Source organism: Rhizopus delemar, genomic scaffold (genome assembly GCF_000149305.1).
Source record: "Rhizopus delemar RA 99-880 supercont3.8 genomic scaffold, whole genome shotgun sequence".
Classification (NCBI taxonomy): Eukaryota; Fungi; Mucoromycota; class Mucoromycetes; order Mucorales; family Rhizopodaceae; genus Rhizopus; species Rhizopus delemar.
In genome coordinates, this window is record NW_027137834.1 from 1,371,229 (window position 1) to 1,389,564 (window position 18,336).

An 18,336-nucleotide genomic window follows, 5' to 3' on the forward strand; every position below is an offset into this window, starting at 1 on the left:
AAACAACACGTTTTCAATCATCTATTGTCCAATCCTTGTGAGCCATACACCAAGAAAGCCTCTTCCGGATGTTTTTAGCACTAAGCAAAGGCTTCTTTGGCTTCTCAATCGCACCAAGGCCGGCCTTGCGAAGGGTTCTGCACACGGTTTCAGCACTTACTTTTCTTCCGGTGTCTTTTTCTAGCTCCTTAGCCACCTTTGTTGCACTAGACATGCGGTTTTTGGTCACTTGGCGCACACAATAACGCCCATCAGCAGCAGATAGAATCTTGCGTCGGCGACATTTTGGCTTATGAAGTCCAAAGCAATGGGTTTTTCGGAGTCTCCCAACCGTACTCTTACTTAAAACAGTAACACCTTCCACTTCCCGAACCGACTTACCTTGTTTAAGTAACGAAATTGTTCGAACAACTGTATCTTGAGAGGCTTGTTTCATGTTGAGATATAATGGGCGAGTAATAAATCAGTAGGAGATTAAAAATTCAGCAATGAGTAAAGATCAACTTAGAGTCATACGATGTGCATTTGTAAACAGTTTGGTACATCTGTACAACTTGTAGGTCGATATTTCATCGCTTTTCGTTTTTTTTCAAAAGTGCCACAAAATTGTCCCAATGCACCGCTTGTTTTTTAGCTCCTCTATCTCCATCGGCGCTGTTTTAATCTGAATTTGCGTCACATCTTTTGCTTATACATGACTTTGGCTATTGAATGATATACAACAAGGTGTACATTAGCTTAATAACTATGGTTCTACAAGCTCTAGAAGAGAAAATTACGAAACATTGGGACAATTTTGTGGGTCACTGTATACTGTTTGATTTACAACAACAATTGATGTTATTTATACTTTTTGAATATGTAAATTTTTACCGCTATTTCTATTCATCGGTTAAAATAATGATACAAAGAGAATGGGAAGATTCAGGAAAGATAATGGATAAATATGACATGTTGTCTTCTTGACGAATCAATCAATGATGATGTGAGTTGTTTATTGATTTAACAATATTTATCAAATAGGATTACATTGATGTACCGTTCTTAAAAACAGGTCCCGATGTGATTCTTAAAATACCGATATGAACAACAGATCAAAGGTAATTATTGCAGAAGTCTCATATTTATTTATAGAGATATGGTTTTACTGTAAATCAATGATATTAAATTTATTCATGAGTACTTATTTTTTTGTATGAATACAATAACAGTTTTTATGCACTTGATATGTCGCTTTATGAACTCCTTATATACAACTCCAAAATCAAAGAATAAGAACCTTTAACAAATTTCAATTGATGTTGCTATATTACGACATCATACAATTGCGACTAAATAATAATACATTTTTCATCGAGTAAAATCAATTCAACTTTTCTGTTGAAAGATTTGAATCTTTTTCCGTCATATTCAGTACTATATTGATTGGCTTACTTAACTGCACTACTTTACAAAAAAAAAAAAAAAAAAAAAGAAAAAGAAAAAAGACAAAGTGATGATATTCTTAAAGTTGGGACAAAAAGCACATAAATTAGCATAGATACATTGAATAAGAAATTGAAATTAGCAAACAAAGGTAAATGAATTAACACATTTCTAATTGACATCTCAGTTAGATTTTTTTTTCTTGGTTGAAAAAAAATATTTCCAATTTCAGTGCAATTTCTAAAACCGCTTTCTAAAACCCAAAGTAAATCTTTGTATACTCTATGAATAAAACAAGGATCCCGTATGTAGGCTTTGTTCAACTTAAGGCAATTTGTCAAAGTAGGTATTCGTTTGAAATGTCATTTTTAACATTCTTTTTTTTTAACATGCAAGTAATTCCAACATTGCTTTTTTTTCACATGCAAGTAATTCCGACATTGCAATTCTCTAATTTCAACATTACTTTTTTTTTTCTAAATCTCTTAAGATGTTCTATTTTATTTCATTAACAAAAGCTCTTTTTTATAGTCTCTGCTATAAGGAATCTCAAAACATGTAAATTCGTTTGAAGTTAATAATTATTGTTTCTTTTTGCAGTTAAAAATAAAAATGACTACCAAACCCATTCCTCCTTATTTTCTGCTTAGCTTTAGTCGTTTAAACATTGCCTTATCATCTGTGGTAGAAGTTATTTTCCTTGTGGTCAAAAAAAGGAAAATTGTATTTCTTTTTTTTTTCTTTTTTCCTTGTTCATTTTTATTTTATCTCTTATTTAACATTTGCATTTATTACTTCCTATGATATATTCTGTTGTTCCAATTGTAATCAATTAATTTTACTCTTCGTTGGATAAAATCATTGAGCCTATGTTCCCTTTCGCAACTTAAGAAATGTTGTTCTTTATCTTTTCAGTGTAAACAAACAATTTTTTTTATCTTTTTTTTTTGGGTACATAAACTAAGCATACTTTTCTTTTTTCTTTTTTTGCAGTATAGCAAATTCAGTATGCTTAATAAGAGAACGTCGCAACTCAAATAGTTATATGTCCGAGCTTACAATCTAATAGATATACTTTATTGGCCTTTGTTGAAATTAAAAAATCATACACTGGTTTTGAAAATTTTTCATTTTCCCAATTTAAAAGTTGCCATGGATTCATGTAGTATAAAAGAGACAAAAAAAATTTTACAAGAAATACAATTTCATTTTATTCAGTATGCAGAGTGTAAACATATATATATATCTTTACAGATATAGTATATACTTTTTTCTAGCTTTTTTTTGGCACAAGAATTGCATCTCTATTCTGAAAATTCAATTTCGTATTATTTTACACGATGTTCCACTGTTAAAATACCCGATGTATAATAATTTAGAATATAGGGTTTGGGTGCAGTGGCGCACTACAAATAATTGTGCAAACTCTGCTAATCGTTAATTGTTAGGTATATGCTTTTATGTCCAGCAATATCAAAATCTGTGATTGAATGCATATTTATGCCGACGACGATATCAGCCATACTTTACGGACCTATAATTCTATTATTTATTCTACGTCCTGCTAATGCAGATACTGACGGGAGTGATAATTCAGAGTTCTAAGTAGATTTAATCCTTAATGTGCGAGGACGTCTATCTTGGTAGCTGCTTTTCATAGTCTTTTCTACGTCAGAAAAAAATTGGGGACCAATGATACTTTTCAAATCAATGCTTTATTTGTCTTTTTGTTCTTTATAAACCACTCATATTGCCTTATACACTTCTTTATCGACCACTCATATTGCTTTATATACTTCTTTATTGACCATTCATATTGCTTTATATACATAAAAAAAATATGGATTTGTTTTATAAAAATAGCTTTTTTTTTATTTAAATAAAATAATAATAACAGTGTACAGTATTTCTTTGCTTGTAGTGTTTTAAAAGTTTACTTGACTTACCTAATATCATCACGATAGCATTATCTAATCTAAAAATACATCAATTAATTTTGTGAAACTCAAGAAGTTCTCACAAAAAAAAAAAAAAAAAAAGGCCAATCTCAAGGATGCAAAGACACAAGGATTCAAGGACGCAAGGACTTGGACACTCAAAGCAAAAGAACAAAAGACATCAGTACTCAAGAACCAAAGCAAGGGTGATAAAGAGATAGTAAAAGGCCAAAGCAAAGTAGTACGTATCTATAATAATTATTAGCTATCGAGTATACGTAGTAGAAGTAATAGTACCTTTTTTTAGATAGGCCAGAAGAAGACTAGCTAAGCATATACCAACAAGTAAAGAAAAAGGAAGCAGCATGCATCTATAATAATTATTAGCTATTGTGTACATGTAGTAAAAGTAATAGCACCTTACTTTAGATGAACCAGGAAAAAGAAAAGAAAAAAGACACCAGCCAAGTTTATACCAACAAGTAAAAGAAGAAGCAATGATAATCCTGGGAAAGAGATTTTATAAAGACCATTTAAAACATTAAGAAAGCAACAAATACGATTTTACTAAAGTACAAGTACCATTAGAACAGGAGTGAAATATATATAATATTAAGAACTTACCTTTTATAAAAAAGAGAAGAAAGAAAAAAGAAAAGTACTTTTTTTTTGTAGCCTTATTTTTTTACCAATGTTACACTTATTCACTGTCTGAACATATAAGTCAAAAATAGTTGCTTTTCATGTAGTTTACATTTAATGATATCCTAAAAGATAACTTATACATTGCTTGAACAAGTTTTATTACTGGAGTGCTATAGCCTCAACATGGAGAGTATTATTTTTTCTTTTTTTTTTTTTTTTTTTTATTTCAGGTAAAAAAAAAACGAAGTCGGTAACGAACTACAGCAGTAAAATAGCTTTTTTTTTTCTCCCTGGTCTTGTTTCATGGAACACATTAGATGCCAAAGGTACAAAAGATAAAAAAGAAAGCTCAAGCTCTAGTCAAATGTAAGTTTATAAAAAAAAACAATAGCAACCAAGTCTAATGTCGGTTTCTTTTTTTTTTTTCTTACATTAGGAATTCCTAATGGGACACATTCGGATGACGAACATGAACCTTATGAGCAAAGTTGTTCTTTCCAATACGATAAAACTATAAGAATATCAAACTTATATTGTTGTTTATTGCTGAAAAGTTATTTTTGATAAAGAAAGTTGCCATTGCTCACATCTCTAATGGCTAATGGCTAATGGCAAATTACACCCATGTGCAAACATAAAGTAAGTAATGAACTAGTATAAGCTTAAAAACATATATTCTTTTACAATATTTGTCATAAAAAATAATAAAACAATCTATTTACTTGATAAACAAAAGAGTTTTGTATGTATTTGTTAATTATAAGTGCCTTGTAACAAAATGTTAGCAGAGCTTCTTTATTTTATTATTATTTTATAATGTAAAGACAGTTGCATTTCTATAAAGAATATTTGTTGTTAAATTATTGTTTTCATTTGAATAATGAGCTTTCTATTGCTAGACTCTTTTCTTTTTTTTTTTACTTTGTCTTTTTTTTTCCCAAACACGACTATTTTGTTACGTTCTGTAACACGTTTGTAATGACCTAAGCTAAAAACCACAGACTACCTTCCTAATATGTATTCTTCTGAGCAAAATAATCCGAAAAGTACTTTTGATTTCCGCATTTTGCCCTCAAAAATAAAAAAAAAAGATATCGGTCTTTCAACGATAGAGAGGAACAGGATTTCCAAAAAAAGATCATTTGAAAAAAAAAGACACTTTTTTAAAACATGAATAACTTTATGAATACTTACCCTACAAAAAAAAACAGAAATACTGTTCAATTTCTTTATTTTTTTCGCACCTAAATCTTTTTTCAAAATTAAAAAAGGTGCAATACAGCAAGATATAATGGTTTCTCATAAAAAATTATAAAATCTACGAATCTATGATTGTTAGGTCTGTTAAAATTCTACGTCAAAGCTCCTACATTATTTGTAGTGGCGAACTCAAGTTGAGCTTACTCCTCCAAAGGCCAGTATCTTGTCAGGTCGCAACAAGCTCTTATGGCGCAATTGGCTAGCGCGTCTGACTGTTAATCAGGAGGTTGGTGGTTCGAGCCCACCTAGGAGCGATCTTTAAACTTTTCCCCTCTGTCGTGTCTTATTTTTTATTTTGTTGTCACGTCTTTTTTTACACTGTAGTGAAGAACCGTACAATATTGTAGCACAAATGATGAAATTTTTGATCAAGAGAACAATGCTGATCAAAGAATAATTTTGATGTCCAGCGACATTGATGTCGTTCGACATAGATGACAAACAGCACAAACAATAAGCCACGCCAATTTTTATATAAATAAGATGAATATTTTTAAACAAAATAACATTATCCAATCCAATTCAATAAATCAAATCTTCTTACGCTTAAAAAGCAATCTTTTCTTATTGGGTCACAATTACCTTTTCTTTTCTTTTTATTTTTACTTATTCTTTCTGATCTGATACCCGAGTTATCACAAATCAAGAAAGATCCCTTTTATTTTTATCGTTTATCAAACAATCTTATTCTTAACCTTATTGATCTAAAAAGATCTGGTGGTCACTACTCAAAGACAATTTACTCTAAAGAACTGTTAAACGTTCAATCAAGTTACCTAAACTCAAGTCATTCAAGACTTCAAACCTCAATTTAAACAAATCTACATCACTTTAACACAAGCCAAGCCCCAAGTACTAACAAGTTACAATATTAACGCCAACAAAGGCTGCGGTTTGTGATTTTATATACTTTTGTGACGCAGTTGGTGTAACTTTTGCTGAAGAAAGGACTCAGTCCTAGGAAGGAGTCAGTCCTAGGAGGGACTCAGTCGAAGGAGGGACCTCAGTCCCTAAAGATAAACAAAAAAAAAATCAAAAATAGAAAAACACAAAAAAATAATAATCATATAAATATCCCCTCTTATAATTTTACTAAACTTCACTTGAAAAATATCTTTTATTCAAATAAACATCGAGTTCCTCTTTATTAAAACTCTTTATTTTTACTTTATAACTCAAGCAAGTCAAGTCCTTTGTGTTGTAGAACAGTAACTGATTGTAGTTGTCGTTAATAAATATAAGTCTTAATACAAGATCATAATTAAAATAAAATAAAATACAAGTTTATTTAAATAAGATCATACAATCAATTCCAATTAAACATGTTCTTTTAGAATATGTATTGTATTCATGAGAGTTGAGATATTTGCAGATAAAAATTTGAGAATTAAAAGGAGATAGTACTTGAAAACTAGTGAATGAGTCTCTATGTAACCTCTTTATTAGATTTCAAGACGAGAGAGAGAACCCATTTAATCAAACTACGCCTTTATATAGGAAATAAAATTATTCAGGGACCGAAGTGAGTTCAAGATCAATTTTAGTATTGAACTTGAATAATATAAATATTGTATATGGTTAATATTGTAAATGAGTCTTAGAGAATATGTAATATATAATATTATGTATTCAGTACTTGTTATTTTTTATATAAGATTTGAGTAATCTCATACGAATAATAAGTATTTAATGGGGTAAATACGACATAGCCCCCGACCAGTATGAGATTACCTTAATGAAAATCTCGTGACTATTTTGGGTTTTTTTTTTTTTTTTTTTTTTTTTTTTTTTTTTTTTTGTAAATGAAAAGTAATTTACTTATGAAGAGATTTAAGTCGTTTACTGGAACGAGTGGCTGTGGAAGGAGTATCACAAGCGTTGTTAGTTGGAGGCTTATTACGACGAGTTCTTTTAACAGGCCGTGCTGAAGAGCCAACATTAGATTTAATTGTGGATTTTTTATCAACCGAATTAGAATTATTTTCATCATCAGAAGAGAAATGTTTCATAGCAGTACTTATAGTACCAGATGGAGTGGATTTTAGTAGTTCAGATGAAGATGGAGAATTGGTAATTGGAGCATTTTTTGGAGGAATATATTTTTTACCAAGATTTTTCCAATAATTGCGTAGTGTGTTAGGGTCATTAAACTTATCTGCAGATAGCCATTCATCCCACTCACTGCTATAGTTTTTCCAACGTACAAGGTACTCACGGTTTTTTGGAGGGCCACGATGGTTTATAACTGCTTCGATTTCGAAATTTATGATTTCATTACCTTCATCATCCAGTTCGATAACTTCTTCATTAGAGATTAATTTCAGCTCAACGGAAGTGTAGGCACGAGGCATAAGGACACCAGTTTCGTCACGTAAGATATAGGCATTTCCTTTATTTTTACGTACGACAGTATATGGTCCTTCGTAAGCAGGAGCGAGTTGACCAGATTTATTTGGAATACGAACCATGACATGAGAGCCAGGTGCATAATCAACAAGCCTATGAGAATCATTGAACTTTGCTTGTTCAAGTTCGATTTGTGCTTTGGTTTTATTAACGATAGCTGGGAATACAATATCAGTCATATAATCAATGCGTTTCATGAGCTCTTCATGAGACATTGGTGGTTTATCTTTAACTTCTTTGAGCTTATCTTTGTCAGATCGAAAACCATAAGGTTCGTTCATTTTACGTGCGAACATAAGAGAGAAAGGTGTTGAATTTAACCGTTTGGATATACGGTTATTCATAGCAAGTTGAATAGATGGAAGATATAAATCCCAATCATTGCCAACACCATGTGTGGCTTTAGCCAGTAATTTTTTGACTGATTGTACAGTACGTTCACTAATTCCATTAGCAGATGGGTGTAGAGGAGTGATGAATCGATGATCACAGCCCATAGCATCAGCTAAATCTTTGGAGAGCGAGTTCTTAAACTCTGTTCCATTATCGCTTTGGAGTTTTGTAGGAAAACCCATAGTTGAGAACACGTCAATAAGAGAACGTAAAATTGTATCTGATCTTTTATCAGGTAGAGCACGAAGTATACAAAAGCGTGTGCAAACATCGATAATAACCATAAAATAATTATTATTGTAAATGGAGGTAGTATGCATAGGACCACCAAGATCAATAGCATAATGATCACCCGGATAGTAGCTATAAATGCTACGTAGAGGATGAAAGCCTCTTTTTTCTATATTATGCTTCATACAATCTTTGCATTGCTTAATGAATTTAATGCAATCACCTATCAAGTTAGGCCAATGGATACCGTCATTATGTAGACGTTTGACCATTTGTTCAGCACCATAGTGACCAATTTTATTATGGGCATCTATAAGTAACTGTTGGTGTTCAGCCAAAGGAGGTGTAAGATAATCCGAATATAATGGCTGTGCAGATTGTACATAAAACAAGTATTGATCATTAATGTTATAATCAATATCTCTTATATCAGTATTTTCTTTAACTTGTGTGATGTCCTTTTGTGCATCAGAAGTTGTAGTTTCTTGAATTACTGAAATAATGTTTATAGCAGCATTGTATTTAGAATAAGCTCGATGTTTTTTCTTTGTATTAATTGTCTCAGAAATAGCATGATTCTGTCTATATGAGGATAATCTTTTGCCTTTTTTAATATCACTTTCATGCTCGAACGTATCCTTTGGCGGATATAATCTGGATAGTTTGTCAGGTAAGACATTTTCCAAGCCGGGAACATGAATGACACTAAAGTTATAGTCAAGAATGACGTCAAGCCATTTAATAAGCATACCATTGGCATTCTTTTGGGAATGAATATAGCATAAAGCTTTATGGTCAGTGTATAAAGTAAATCGTGTGCCCCATATGAATTTATGAAATTGGGTTAAGGCATAAACTACACCAAGCAATTCACGCATTGTAACACTATAACGTTTTTCGCTTCTTGACAGGGAACGGGACATGAAACCAATGTATCTTTTGATTTTAGATATTTCGCCATTAGGTTTAGTCACTTCGAACTCTTGATATAAGCAACAACCAGTACTGTAATCTGATGAATCAGTAGCAATACAAAATGGTTTTGACAGATCAGGATGGGATAACATCAATTCTGAAGACAAAATGTGCTTGATACTATCAAAGTGCATTTGATGCTCTTTTGTCCATTCGAAAGGACCTTTAACTTTTTCATCATGACAACGCAAAGCATCTAAGGGAGCCATGAGAAGTGCAGCGTTAGGAGTATGTTGTCTAAAATAGTTGACAAATCCAAGAAAACTTTGCACTTGCTTTTGAGTAGTAGGACGAGGCCAATCGAATATATTTGTTAATTTTCGGGCATCAATCTGCTTTCCTGAGGCAGAAATAGAATATCCCAATAAATAAACGGCTGATTTTGCCAAATAGGTCTTTTCAAAATTAATTTTTAAATTAGCATCAGTTAATATTTGCAGCACTTTTTTAACATGAAGAAAATGTGCATGTATAGATGAACTGAATATACAGATATCATCCACAAAACATTTTACATAAGGAAGATCTTTAAATAATGTTAACATTATACGAGAGAATAGCTGACTTATTGTAGATATTCCAAAAGGAGCACCTCTATACATATATTGTAAATTATTGGGCGCAGTAAAAGTAGTTTTAATTTGATCATCCTTATTTACAGGAAACTGATTAAATGCAGATTTTAGATCTAACGTGCTAAAAATGACTGCACCAGACATAGAATTGAATATATCGTTAATTAATGGAAGTTGATGATTATCAACTGGTAAGACCTTATTTAACATTCTAGGATCCAACACTAATCGAATTTTATCAGTCTTAGTGCCGTCTAGATTTTTTTTTATGAGTTACTGTCATAGGCAGATTCCATCCAGATGGAGTTGCTGGAATGATAATACCTTCATCTAACCAACTATTTATTATATCCATTACTTTAGGCTGTAAAGTATATGCTATTGGATATTTTTTTATATTGGCAACATAATCTTTTGGCGTTGGGAGATGTAAAACAGCCTCTTTAATATTACATAAAGAATTCTTATTTAATTTTTTGTTTGCTTCGATGTATGGTTTAATAGCCATATCAAAAACTTTTTGTTCTTTTTCTGTACCGGCTCGTGAAATATTTGGTTCATAAGCTTTATCTAGAATAGAGTCGTCTAATTCTTTTTCAGTACTTTTATGTTTAACTGCTACATTCATTAAATGAATGGAAAGTTTAGGAAGCAAATCTGTTCCAATAAGAATTTTACAGTTGTAAGAGGAAGCATGATCGTCAATAATATCAAACTTATGTTTAATAATGTAGTCAATGTTGTCGTATTCGACATTCACATAGTCAACAGATCTCATTCTGGGAATTTGGTCGCCATTTGCTAAAACTAGGTTACCAGGAACTGAATGAAATTTAATATTATTGTCTATTGCGAATTTTTTATTCATGACAGAAACACGTGCACCAGTATCTATGATACCATAAGCGTTCACATTATTAAGCGTGATTGGAGTAACAGGCGAATAAGCCACATTATCCGATTCGAATAGACTATCATCTTCTCCAACTTTGTTATTACGAATGGCAAAGACATTTTTGTTATACTCTTCATCAAAACTAGCATTTATATTTTTATTTGAACAGATTATATTTCTGTCATAATGTTTATATAAAAATTCAAATTCGTCATCGGATGATTCATTTAATTCATAAGATTGCGAGGTAGATTCATTATTACTAGGAGATAAAGATAAATCAGTAACTCTGTTTTTAGGAGATTTATTTGTTTGACTAATGCTAGTGATCGAGTTGGATAACTCTAAATTGCTAACAGTTTTGTCATTTCCTTTAGAAGAATTACTTACAATTTGTTTGCCATGTTTTCTTTTGACATATTCAAGCCTTACAGAACAAGATGAGTAATGACCAGGAGAGTACTTGGCAGTCTTACAAAATGTGCATACACCTTGCTTCTTTAAATCTGCAATTTCTTGCTGAAATTCAACAGACGATTTGGAAGCTTTTTGGTTTTTATGTTCACTTTGATGTACCATTTTTCTTTTTTTAGTATTGGCATTATCATCATGTTCACCGAATTTCTTGGTATTTTCTTCCTTTTTCTTATCCTTAAGGATGTTCAACAAAGCAGATTCCAAGTTAGCCATTTCTTTAATGAGAATTGACTCAAGAACATTCCATTCCTTGGGAAGAGAAATAGGCAAATTGCGAGCTGAATAAACACTCTCTCCAGTGGTATTGGAGTTAGCAGAGACAAGAGAGGGAAGATTTCTTGTAATAGTAGCCTGGACCATTTCTTGAAACTTGACAGTGTGAAGCTTCGAGATGAAATGTCCAATCAAGAAAGTGTTATCATGCATGTTGACCTTTGCACCAAGAGAGAAAAGACGATATCGATCCATTGCTTGGGTCAAAGTTTCACAACGTTCTTGCCTGAAATTGATAAGGTTTTTAAACCACATTTCTGGTGTAGTTTGTGAAGCAAGATCGAAGCGTTGTTTCAAGACTTCTTTTGCCTGATCCCAATTCAAAGCGGTTTTCTTGTCCATACAACGTCTTTTGATGAATCGTTCGAACCAATCATGGTCGGTATCACTGTCAGACTTTTCAAACGAAACTTCCAGGTAGTGCAACCAATGATCCTCTATAGATACATCATAATCCAAGAACTTTCTTTGGAAATCTCTAATAAACATATCCAAAGATGGTTCATTACTTGGATTGACGTTTTTATCACCTTCCCGAAGAGTGAGCTGATACAGAGCACTAGCGGTAGGGTTGACATTGAACCTTGGGATTTCACGGCTTGGGATTAGTCTATCCTTGGGTGATGAATTTTTAGATCCATTGCCCTTCAACTCATGATTACGCAATTCATACTGGGAAGCAATAAGAGCGTTGACATCATTTAAAGCTGATACAGCGTAACTCAATTGCTTCTCGTTTTCTTCAAGTAAAGTTAGCTTATTTTCTAAAATAAAACTCGCTTTATTATTGTTTAATTTTTCAATTAAATCAAAGAACATGGTTTTTTGAACCATCAACCTCTCCAAATAATTAGGAGGGTCTGAAGAAGGAACAACAGGAGAAGAATCAGTAGCTTCATCCATATCAACATCAGTTTCGATGGATGGATCATCACGAGGATGGATGGATGAGTTTGATGCTCTACTTTCGAGAGTTTCAAGATCCATTCTATCCAAAGACTTAGCTACTTCGTCAGCTGAATCCTTTTCACGTTTTTAGAGGGATTGATTTATAGAGAATCATTCAAACATGAGATATTGCAGATAAAAATTTGAGAATTAAAAGGAGATAGTACTTGAAAACTAGTGAATGAGTCTCTATGTAACCTCTTTATTAGATTTCAAGACGAGAGAGAGAACCCATTTAATCAAACTACGCCTTTATATAGGAAATAAAATTATTCAGGGACCGAAGTGAGTTCAAGGTCAATTTTAGTATTGAACTTGAATAATATAAATATTGTATATGGTTAATATTGTAAATGAGTCTTAGAGAATATGTAATATATAATATTATGTATTCAGTACTTGTTATTTTTTATATAAGATTTGAGTAATCTCATACGAATAATAAGTATTTAATGGGGTAAATACGACAAGAGTTCTTTGATAAGAAGAAGTATCAACTAAAATAACCAAATCCAATCCAATGTCAGGAATATTGCTAATCTTTCACATAATTGAAATAACGCGTAAAATAACGTTATTCAAATCAGTGAGGAATTCCCAGTGTTTAGGATAGGGGGTTTTAGGTAAAAGTAGTATAACAACAAAGATAAAGAAATACTGTTAGAACTTGGTATCTCTTTATTAAGTTAAGATAACTAAGATTGAATATGATAAATTCTACATGTAAAAAGTGAGAGTATTTATAGACATGATACGGATAAAGAATTAGGACAGATTTATGATCAATTCGACAGAATAGATAATTACTATTACTAATTATTAGTTTAGCCTGTTCCTAGCTTGTATTGTCAATTATGCTATTGGGATGGTTTCAGATAACTCTGGATGTAGGACTATTTAGGAGATGGTACGGATGAATATAAAATCCCCTAGTTCCGTGATTGGATATTACGGCTAATAATAATATCTCAGTTAGGATAAAGGTTTACATGACTTAATGATGATCCGGTAAGTAATTGTCATTCCTTATTCAACATGCTCATATCATCAATAAACTATATTACAACTACGCCATACATTTGACTGTGTGAAGTTAATATGAATAAAGCTTAATATAAAAATCTAATCAAAGTCTTTTATTGATCTGTGCTGGGAATAATGTTATAAAGGATTCCAAGTTATGTCAACATATTATTCAGGATCATATCCGATTCCAGGATCATATCCGATTCCTTTTACTAAAATAAAGTGACTATGATCTTATGTATCCTTAACACCCAGAATAAAAGATAATCTATGACAGACATACAAAAGAACAAATGAAAAGTTTTCATAATCATAATTATAGATAACACTTGCTAAAGTACCTGAATATTAGAAGAACGATAACAATAGAAGCTATCAAGCCACTCACTCAATGAGATATAAATACCTGCCTTCAATTAGAATAATTTTTACTTTAACTTAAACTGAAATAAAGATCAGTCTCAAAAAGTACCCAAACTGTTTCTTGATCTTTGTTTTTTTTTTTTTTTCTTTTCCTTTATTATTTAAACCATTATATAACACTTTGAAGTCAAATTATCTTCATCGTATCACTTTTATATTCTCTTATCAAGAAAACTCTTTATTACCTTTTACTGTTTGATCTACAATACAAGATCTGGTGGTCACTTACTACAAGCAAGCCAAATTTATTCATTTAAACACAAATCTCTGGATCAAATTCTTTTACACTTTAAAGAAAAGTCAAATTTACTTCTAAACTCTTAAGGCCATAACAACAAAAACGTTAAAGTTACACTTTTGAACCTTATTCATTTTTTGAACTTTATTTCAAAAACAAACCTTATAACTAAATCAAACCTTATAACTAAATCAAACCTTATAACGAAAACGAACCTTATATCAAAAATGAACCTTATATCAAAATGAAACCTTATTTCCCTTTTGTCTATAAAATAGACAAGTTTTTATTTCTATTTTACTTCACTTATCTTAACTTCTCTTTGTTATATTTTTATATATAAATAACCAATAAATCAAGTATCTTTATCCCTGAATCTTTTGGTATAACACTCTTAAAACACAAGCAAGACAAGTCCCTTGAAGCAAATTATCTTCATTGTAAACACTTTCAAACCTTTTATTAAACTACTACAAACAAGTCTGATCTACTTAACAAGATCTGGTGGTCACTATTAGCAACGAATCTACCTTTAAAAACTCTTATCAAATCTTCTTATCAACTATATTATCAATCTAAAAGCCTATTCAAATCTCAAGCCATTGTGATGATTGGATTGTGTAAGGTTTTTGTAGTATAAATAGGTTTGTACTGAATAAGTCTTGATATAAGATCAAAGGTTTAGATAGGATTTGATTCCAAAAAGAGTAATAGATTGAATATAAGTTCGCTTGTAATAAGTGACCACCAGATCTTGTTAAGTAGATCAAACTGTTTTGAGTAAAGAAAAATAAAAAGATAATATAATAGGGATTACAATGAAGTGTATATGCTTCAAGGGACTTCTTGTTCTTGGTGTTAAGTAAAATAAAAAAATAAAAGAAATTTACTTTGAATGATATTTATTTGAAATAATCAAAAAGTAATACAGTGGGTCAAAATACCTCACAAACCTCAACACTTTTTGACGCTATAGTCTTCTAGATAACTCAATAGCTTTTGTATCTTTCTCAAACTTTGCGCAGATGTTGTACAATACGTTGAGTATATTTGCATAAAATTCCGACGACGGAAATTGAAAACTGAGCGAATAAGCAACTATGAACTGGAGGCGGTCTATTTGTGAGGTTTTTTGACTTTCATCAATTAATTCTTTTCTCCGCCATAAGTCATTCCAAACAATGTTCCGGCAAGTTTTAGACATTTCCCGGTTAGCGCAGTCATCCCGGAACATAAAATTTAAATTTTGGAAAAGGATCGATTATTTTTTCTTTCGCTAATCCGTAAGTAAGTTTCCATCTACTGCATCATCTATCCATCTGCAAAAATGCCCAAATCCTTAGCATACGAAACTCAAATGGACATCAAATCAGCAATAGAGCAGGATGTATTGACTGAGGTTACTGCAAAATGGTTTGGAGTGCATCAAAACACTGTTACTAACTATGCAAATAAGTGGATGCCTAACCGGATTCGCAAGAAAGATGGCAAACAGCGTCTTATAAGCGACATCACTCGTCGTCTAATCAAGCGAGAGGTCCTAAATGACTCATTAAGGACTACCAAGGAGGTCCACACGAAGTTGGAAGAGTCGTGGCATTCTATGTCGTTCCAATCCGCTGTTAATGTTTTGCATTCTGTGGAGATCTTTGCTGGGATAAAAAAGAAGAAGCCTTTACTCACTGCACAGCACAAGAAAGCTCGATTAGCTTGGGCTAAAAAGCATCAGTATTGGACCATTCACGACTGGCGACGTGTTATCTTCTCGGATGAAACCAAAATTAATATTTGGGGCTCGGATGGCTGTAAATACTACTGGAAGCGTAAAGGAGACCGTCTTCAGCCTCATCACATTGAAGTTACAGTGAAGCATGGTGGTGGTGGTATCATGTTGTGGGGCTGTATAACCAGTGAGGGACCCGGGTATGCATGTCAGGTATATGATGGCACCATGAATTCAGAGGTATACCAAGAAATCCTTGGCACAAGCCTTAAAGACACGCTCGGGTACTATGGCCTAGATTGGAAATCATCCATTTTTCAACACGACAACGACCCAAAACACCGATCAAAGTCTACAAAACAGTATATGGAAGATAACAGTATGTGTTGTATTGATGACTGGCTATCCCAAAGTCCTGATTTGAGTCCAATCGAGCATATATGGTATCATCTTAAGCTGAAGCTAAGCATGTACTAAAATAGAGCAAAAAGCATGCACGAACTATGGCAGAGAGTGGAAAAGGAATGGAATTCCTTTACAAAAGATCAGTGCTTAAAGCATATTGACAGTATGCCAGAAAGAATACAAGCTGTCATTGATGAAAAGGGCGGATCAACTAGATATCAATAAAGTCAAAATACCTCACAAATAGACCGAGCTTAAGTATCTGTCTCTTAATAGATCTCAGCTAATTATCTGAGTTTAAACTTTTGGCACACAGTAGTGCACACATACTTAGTTTTATATTTTAAATTTGAAATTATTGAGCCAATTTGTTACGGAATTACATCAAAAATAAGTAAAAATCATCATACGTTTGTGAGGTATTTTGACCCACTGTATGAAGTAAGTAGAAACAAAAGTAAGTAAGAACAAAAGTAAGTAGGTAAAGTATAAGAAATATTGAAGTTATTTATATGTTTTTGGTTTTTCTGATTATATGCTGTTTTTGATGATTTTTATGGATATTCTATATTTTTTTGTATTTTTCTGGATTTATCGGTATTCATACGTATTTGCTTGTATGTTCCTGGATTTAAACTAATTGGAGAGAGAAAAGTCGAATGCTGCCAAAGTTTGCTGCATTGTGTTACACCATTAAAGCAATAAAAAATTACAATATCTTTCAACACTATAAAAAGACTATTCTTGATCAAACACGACAGCATGACAAACTGAAAGAAAGTTTAAAAAACATAAACGAAGAACCTTTGTCATGGGTGCGTACGATAGCAATGGTCACTACGAGGGTCGAACTCGCGACCTTGGCGTTATTAGCACCACGCTCTAACCAACTGAGCTAAGCGACCACCTTTCTTTCGCTCTTCCGACCGTTACACAAGGTATTTATTTTTGCTCATCTTTGAACTCGATTTACAACACCAATACGATACATCCATCCACCATTTTAATACCAAAAAACGCGCCTTTTTTTTCTCTACAACATATATTTTTTTCAGCCCGAAAACTCTTATTTTGAATATTTTAGACATCACCCATGTCCCAACATTTCACCCTTGCTAATTTGCAGATGTCGCCAAATGCCATTGCAAATGTCGACATGTCAAACCCAAATGACATTTCAAATGTGTTCAAGTACCTTCTCAACACTGTTAACACGCTTCAAGAACGTGTTACAACTCACGACGACATTTTAAACGAATTGTCAACATTGCGTAATGAAAATGCAACATTAAAGGCCGAGATTGCTAATCTCCATGCCCAATTGAAATCAGCATCCAACAAATTGTCAACTGCCACTGATTCCAATGTTGTCTCCTCCTCTGCCACACTTGATCGTCCTTCTAATCAAGTTTCCACTGTCTCTGTGCCTACCTACAGTGCTGTTGCTGCCCGTGCTGGTCCCAAGCCAGTTACCAAAAAAAGAAAACTTGCTGCTAGTCGTACGTTCCAACCAGTGGACCCCTCTGCTCCTCGTGGGTTCGAGTACTTGTACTTGAATCGCAATCGTAAACTTACCCGTGCTGAAATCAGACGTAACCTGCGTCTGCTTGGTCTTGATCTGTCTCGTGTCTTGGACATCTGCTTCCCTGGCCCTAAGGTTATTGGTCTGCTCGTCCATGTTCTTTACAAAGAAGAGGTGATCTCTCTTCTCTCTGCCGCCAAGGTTCCGTTGGTTGACGGTTTTGATCCTTTGGATCCTGTCAACTTGGCTGATCCTGAGCTCCAGCATCTTTCGTTGGCTGACAAGGCTAATGAATGTGCTGAGCTCCAGTTCACTCGCTGCTCCCGTGCTCTCTCTCGTCTTGGTGCTGGCCGTGCTCACCTGGTGGGTCCCATAGGTAAGTACTTTTCTACTAAGGGCTGGATCGATGAAGACTCTTTGAGTCAGATTCTGTCCTCCCTTCCCTCTCCTCTTTCTGCTTCTCGTGGTCGGGATCCGGGCGAAAACATGCCGTGGTGACACGGTTATGTCGGATGCTTTCGTTTCAGAGGCCGCTAGTGCTGGATCACACTCATTATGA

The 18,336-nt window shown here is 33.1% G+C and overlaps 4 protein-coding genes and 2 non-coding genes across 6 annotated transcripts; 3 read left to right on the forward strand and 3 right to left on the reverse strand.

Moving 5' to 3' along the window:
• Positions 1-13: 13 nt before the first annotated feature.
• On the reverse strand, positions 14-436 carry RO3G_10726 (uncharacterized protein; the record flags this gene model as incomplete). Its single annotated transcript, XM_067665311.1, has 1 exon — positions 14-436. One exon carries the CDS (start codon positions 434-436, stop codon positions 14-16), a length of 423 nt encoding a protein of 140 aa, XP_067521412.1.
• A 5,011-nt stretch (positions 437-5,447) lies between these two features.
• On the forward strand, positions 5,448-5,521 carry RO3G_19125. Its single transcript has one exon. It is a non-coding gene; the product is annotated as a tRNA-Asn (tRNA).
• Positions 5,522-7,081: 1,560 nt separating this feature from the next.
• RO3G_10728 (uncharacterized protein) lies at positions 7,082-12,479 on the reverse strand (the record flags this gene model as incomplete). The annotated part of the gene is made up of 3 exons (XM_067665312.1): positions 7,082-10,071; positions 10,172-10,465; positions 10,526-12,479. The coding sequence occupies 3 exons, from the start codon at positions 12,477-12,479 to the stop codon at positions 7,082-7,084; spliced, it is 5,238 nt and encodes a 1,745-aa protein (XP_067521413.1).
• Positions 12,480-15,454: 2,975 nt separating this feature from the next.
• RO3G_10729 (uncharacterized protein) lies at positions 15,455-16,327 on the forward strand (the record flags this gene model as incomplete). The annotated part of the gene is made up of 1 exon (XM_067665313.1): positions 15,455-16,327. The coding sequence occupies one exon, from the start codon at positions 15,455-15,457 to the stop codon at positions 16,325-16,327; it is 873 nt and encodes a 290-aa protein (XP_067521414.1).
• Positions 16,328-17,086: 759 nt separating this feature from the next.
• RO3G_19126 lies at positions 17,087-17,160 on the reverse strand. Its single transcript has one exon. It is a non-coding gene; the product is annotated as a tRNA-Ile (tRNA).
• A 188-nt stretch (positions 17,161-17,348) lies between these two features.
• On the forward strand, positions 17,349-18,275 carry RO3G_10730 (uncharacterized protein; the record flags this gene model as incomplete). The annotated part of the gene is made up of 1 exon (XM_067665314.1): positions 17,349-18,275. One exon carries the CDS (start codon positions 17,349-17,351, stop codon positions 18,273-18,275), a length of 927 nt encoding a protein of 308 aa, XP_067521415.1.
• Between the last annotated feature and the right edge of the window lie 61 nt (positions 18,276-18,336).